Here is a 5,801-nt window from a genome sequence, read left to right as displayed (position 1 = left end):
ATAATCAATGCCCGGAAACTGGTTTGAACCCATAGTTTATAGCCGCTAATAACCAAACTATTTAAACCCATAACCAACTATACCCAAACTAGTTTCTCCACATACCCAAACCAAAACCAAACTAAAAAAGACTCGGCCCAATAAAACCTGAACTAATCAAACCCAAAGTAAAAACCGAACCATTTCACCCGGTTTTTGAATAACCATTCCCAGGTTTAGCCCCAATAACCTGCTGGGTGATGCACAACAGAAAAGTGGGCTCTGTAATCACTGAACATCCATCAAGGAGCACGTCCTTCCCCGTCACGCGCACAGCTCATTGCAACTACATACGCAAACCAAATTTAAATGGCGTCGACCGGCAGCCACATAAATTGGACAGCAGCAGCAGCAGCAACCAATACCAGTCAGTAGATAGAACGCACGCACGACACTCCGTCGTCTCAGACAGTTAGAGCCAACTGTTACGTCGTCACTCTGGCCTTCATAAATCACGGGGCTCCCGTTTTAATCAAGAGCATCGAGTGCGCACTAACTCCAGCTTAATGCTAGTGCTCCAGCGGAAAAAAAAAAGAGAAAAGGCTCAGCATACTAGTGCAAGTAGCTCGCAGAGTAAATCTTCCGTAGTGTCCAAGAACACGCATACGAGTCCTCGATTCCCAGGGCCAGGAGTAGCAGGTGAGACAATATCACTGGTGCGTTTGATGTACCACTCCACACTGTGCGCTTACAGTATACTCCGGCACTGTGCCCAAGTCTACTGAGAAGACGCCAAATTGGACATCCAGTGCGCGCGGCATGATTCATGTCTTGAAACGGTACCGTCTAACGTCTGACCAGAATTTTGTCGTCCATAATCGAAGGGTCCAAAGCTACTCAAGTCTCAGCCCGTCCGACCGAATCAGCCTTTCCCAAACATAAATTGCAACTGCATCTCTCAGCTGAACCGTGAGCCAGCCGCAAGGGTTTTTGCCCGGTTTATGTACAATTATTATACTCAATTTTGCGATGATTTATACGATTATACCGAGAGGAAGATTCAGTAAATAACAGGAATTACTGACGACTATGGTCTCACGATCCAAGGGTATTGGAATTCAAGTACGATCTCACGACGCAAGGTGTTGGAATTTATTTATAGAACGCGTTTGCTTCGTTTCCACGGGGCCAGCTTTCCCGATTGGCCACACTCGACAGGAGCGTAAATCCACGCTCGCAAAAGGCGGACCCCGTCTCTTTCCTCTCGTGCGACATCTGTCTGGCCTCCTTCTCCTCCTCCTCCCCCCTACCTCCACACACAACGCAGACAACTCCTGAAATCTCACCACGGGACAACCAAACCACCACCTGCTCTGTTCCTCCAATCCGCTGCCCTGCCTTAGCCAAGCTCTGCCGTCGGCCATGAGACGACGCGCCGGTGGCGCTGGCACTCCTCCATTGCCAGACACGCTCTCGGTGTCGCTTCTGCTGCTGCTCCTGCTGGTGGCGACCGAGCTGGGCACCGCGGCCTGCGTCTGCGGAGTTCTTAAGGCGGACGCGGTAGCGGCGGCGACGGCTGCTGCAGCAGCGCGGAAGCGCGGCGGCACGGTGCTTCAGACAGGACCGCCGGCGGCGGCGTGCACCGGCGAGGCGGGAGGAGCGGCGTACGACGAGTCCAAGAGGATGGTACCCCAGGGCCCCAATCCGCTGCACAACTAGCCTGGCCTTCTCATCAGGCTCTGCCGGCTGCCGCGGCGAGCTAGCAGTACGTACTAGTACGTACGTGCCGAGGAGTGGACTGCATGCAGTACCACTGCGCCCTGCCTTTTTTGTTTATCATTTTCTCCTTGCCCTTGTGCCGAAGAGCACGCATAGCAATGCACACACGCTTTTCAGTGTTGTTGTTTAGGTATCAGTATCAGCTAGCTAGCCAGGTAGGGCAAATCGATCAAGGCCACGCGAGATTGTTGTACTAGTGCCAAGTGATCTTCTAAAATTAAATCTTTGTATGTTGACACCTATGGCTTGATTTTTGTTATGTTGTGCCACTGTGTGCATGCTTCCCGCGCTCTTCTTCGAGAGGAATTTGCTCGGTGTTTATTACTCCCTCTGCCTCAAAATATAAGACGTTTTTTGGGGCCTAGACTTAGGTAAAATAACGTCTTATATCTTGATTTTGATACAGAGGGAGTATATCTTAGGGCAGCAAAGTGTTCTTTGTAACATGCTGTGTGAAGCATCACTGTGAAGAAGCCACTAGAGCGAGCTGGTTTAGAAGACGAGCAACAAAGTTGGTAGGGGCAGCAAAGCATTACTGAATTTCAATAGGTAGAATTAAAGACGGGACAGGCAATGCGCGGATCACGGCTCGCAGGAGAAGGTCCAGTGCACTGCATGCACACCTTTTGCAGCTTCAATTCCCTCAGAGAGAAGAAGGTGAGTAGGGCCTCTCGGTTTATCTTGCGGTGAGGTTGACGAATTTACCGTCGCGAGCTAGGGCCAACGCAAATGTTATATGGGTTACGCTCACGGCTCTGAAAATGTCAGGGGAGCATTTGGTTCTGAATTCTGATACATCACTGTTTGAGGACCACAGGGAAAGATGCCTCTGCAAGACTTTGAGTCCCTTTTCTTGCAAAGTTAATACTACTTCAGTTAATCCCACAAAAAAAATGACTGCAGCCAGTCAATGTGAGGATCAGGAAAGTGCAATAAAAAGTCAAAAGCAGAGTCAAATAGGTGTAGTTATATTGCTACTGTAACCAGGCAGCCAAAAGCAGACTGTTTTGGAAAGGCGTCATAAACAGTATACTATTATTTCCAGTACTAAGAAGACACTTAATGCAGGAATTGCAGATATCTACAGTTTAAATTCACGAGTAGTGCTAGTACTTCTAACATGATTGATGAAGCCAAACTGACTTTCAGCTCAAAAGGAACAGATAAAAATCCAAAGTGACTGAGTTTTTTGGTTCGAGGAAAAATTGACTGAGTTTCGTATTGTATTTGCATGAGATGGTGATTCAAGCCTCAAGGCTTGACGAGAATCCTTGTTCTTACGAATCTGCTCAATGCGATTGTTTCCAGCCACCGAAGTCTTCGGGGAGACCGCGCTGGCGAGTATCCTGCATACAGAATAAAAGTGTTGCTCAAGGCCAAATATGCATTAGTTTTGCCATTTTGCCGGTTCTCAAGTAAATATCAGCCTGCTCAAGTTTCTCGGAGCAAAACACGAGCTGATACTAAATTATACTCGCTCGGCTCCAAAATAAGTGTTGTGGGTTTTAGTTTGACACTTATTTTGAAACGGATGGAGTACTTAATCATCGTTCTGTTTGTATGCTGTAGTGATTCACCCAAATAAGTTTTATTCGTCTGGTCTTTGACTTTATTAACATTTTGGACAGTATTGTTTTCTATTTCATAGTCATCTGACAGAATTCGATTGAAGACTAAGATAAAGACAATGGGTGTTTAACATAAATATCTGCCTGCAGACTGATTCAGAAAGATTGACGACAAATATGGCTACAAAGAGTTACTACAAACAAAGCTGAAAAATAATCGTAAAGGGGTAGCATAATAATATTGTTTGTTCGGGAGGTACAACTAATGTTCAGATAGTTCCTCGGTAGCTTAATTCACCAAATACGTTTCAAGGGGAATCACTGATTATAGTAAATCCCAACACTGGCATGTACGATTGCATCTGAAATTGAAATGAACTATATGTTTTCCAATTATCGTCAAAATCTGCATAAACTACGGTATCTTGATGATGATGATGACATGACCTCATTTCTAAGTGACGCCATCGGTACTTATGCAGCTATGCTGTGGTCAGTAACGAGGTAGACCAACAAGGTAGGATCTTAAAAGTGTCTGCATCAATTCATGAAGTCCAGGACCTAAGAACCTACTGACTACTGTTTGAAAGAGATGCTTATACAGGTTATGAACTAGACCTATAATGTAGGAAGATATCATTATCTGCATCAATTGGATCATGGATACCAGAGCCTAAGTACCTACTCTTCGAAAGAGTTAAGAGATGCTTGTACAAGTCCTGGTACCTCCTGGTACCCAACTAGACATTGGGTGGTACCACCCGCTGACTAGCCATCAGAAACACTAGGAACCTTAGTGGTTTGAGGTTATGAACACACCAGATAGAGGAAGGGGGTGAATTTATTTTCTCTTGCAAACATTAACAACAGACAGTCTGGGGAGTTCAGACCAGATTCAAGAATTCAGTTAAAATTAAAAATATGGAAGTACTACCTCTGTCCCATAATATAAGAGCGATTTTGACACTACACTAGTGTCAAAAACGCTCTTATATTATGGGACGGAGGGAGTAGCATTTTAGGATCTACCTCGGGAGTGAATGTGAGACCGACTTTGATTTCTCCACAGTAGTGTTCACCTTTCACAACATTATAAACTGTTGGTGGAATGCTCCCTTCGGTATAAACTGCTTCCAAAGGAATCCTGCAAGAACCAGTTGAATTGGGGCATTGTATTTTTTTTAAGGTCCATACCATCACTGCAATTCCCAGGATAGCATAAAGACACGGGCCACAAGTAAGAGCAGTAACTTCATGACAGATGTACTCTGAAAAGATTCCGGATAACTTAATGTACCGATAGTAATTGTTGAACTTCATATATGGATGGGAAGATATGCATACGTTGCTTCACCAACGAAGTCGTCCGATGTGCCCGAGTCGCTGTCCATAAGCTTGATCACCAGCTCCGTAGCATGGTCTGACACGGTGAAGACAAAGCTTTCGTTCCATTCAGGGTTACTACCTTTGCCTGCATAGACATTTTGAAATTTAGCATCACATAACGTTCAGGGAACTGATATCTGCAGTTGAAACGAACGACATGAGGCAATAGCAACAACTTTCCGTCCTTTAGACAAGGAACAGCTGATCGTTTAAAATGTTAGGGCAACTAAGAGTTATGCACTTCTTAGTTCTCTTTTGTTTCCTTCTGAACTATCAGTCCATTTTTTTTGGGTAAAGGGTGTATTTTGTTAACTCATAATGCCGCATCAAGAGAATACAAAGCATCATGAGCTCACATCCGGCCTCTGCATGACTAGGATGAACACCAACGCACACACACAAAAAAGAAAAAAAAAGTGACCTCCAAGAAGTGAACTATAACATGCAGCAGTAACCATCAGCATCAACCACCATCGATGAGAGCACCCAGATGGTTTTCGAGTCGATGAGTCGTTCTGGGATAGCGACTCGGAAAAAGTCGAGCCTGCAGTTGTGACTAGTCACGATTCGAATCATGACTCGACACTAAGTTGAGTCGACATTTTTTTGCGACTCATCAACTAGTCGCGCGACTCGAAAACCATGGCACACGGACATGGGGAAAGTGCTTCAACAACAACACCTTTAAGAAGGGAACGACACGCAAGCGCCAACATCGCCAGATCCACCCATGAAGGGTTAATCTTGGGTTTTCACCCCAAAGAGGAAGTCCGAGCAAACTCCAAAGAATGCCTTCAACTGGGGAATGGTGTAAGAACACCACCATTGCTAGGTAGAGCCAATCCAAGCCAGACCTAGAGTTTTCACTTCGGAGCTCAAATTCTTGTGCTCAAAAGCACCACCAAACTTATGTCATCATGTACTGCCGCCGCCACCTTTTTTTGAACAATCAACGGGGGGCGATCGCCCACCTGAACCTTGTATTAAAAGTAATAATGAAGCATTCATACATCACACAACACTCCGCAGAGGGAGGGGTGCATCAGCTACATACATCTGTGCACCATTGACGCAACGGCGTACAGTCTT

General features: G+C 45.5%; 2 protein-coding genes across 3 annotated transcripts in view; one reads left to right on the top strand and one right to left on the bottom strand.

Moving 5' to 3' along the window:
* The first annotated feature begins 1,189 nt into the window (after nucleotides 1–1,189).
* LOC119320164 lies at nucleotides 1,190–2,027 on the top strand. Its single transcript, XM_037594273.1, has one exon. The coding sequence runs from the start codon at nucleotides 1,402–1,404 to the stop codon at nucleotides 1,696–1,698; it is 297 nt and encodes a 98-aa protein (XP_037450170.1). The 5' UTR covers nucleotides 1,190–1,401; the 3' UTR covers nucleotides 1,699–2,027.
* Nucleotides 2,028–2,706: 679 nt separating this feature from the next.
* LOC119320162 (elicitor-responsive protein 3-like) overlaps nucleotides 2,707–5,801 on the bottom strand; it is a 6,041-nt gene continuing 2,946 nt past the window's right edge. Inside the window, exons 3-5 of one of the 2 annotated variants that reach the window (XM_037594272.1) lie at nucleotides 4,671–4,797; nucleotides 4,356–4,470; nucleotides 2,707–3,104 (exon numbers count right to left, since the gene is read on the bottom strand). In XM_037594272.1, the coding sequence (XP_037450169.1) occupies nucleotides 3,048–3,104; nucleotides 4,356–4,470; nucleotides 4,671–4,797 (299 nt within the window). In that variant the 3' untranslated portion in view covers nucleotides 2,707–3,047. The remainder of the gene's footprint in view (nucleotides 3,105–4,355; nucleotides 4,471–4,670; nucleotides 4,798–5,801) is intronic. The other variant, XM_037594271.1, reaches the window with a different exon arrangement.

Source organism: Triticum dicoccoides, chromosome 6B (genome assembly GCF_002162155.2).
Source record: "Triticum dicoccoides isolate Atlit2015 ecotype Zavitan chromosome 6B, WEW_v2.0, whole genome shotgun sequence".
In the NCBI taxonomy this organism is placed as follows: domain Eukaryota; kingdom Viridiplantae; phylum Streptophyta; class Magnoliopsida; order Poales; family Poaceae; genus Triticum; species Triticum dicoccoides.
Note: the sequence above shows the minus strand (reverse complement) of the source record. Positions and strands in the feature narration are given on the sequence as shown.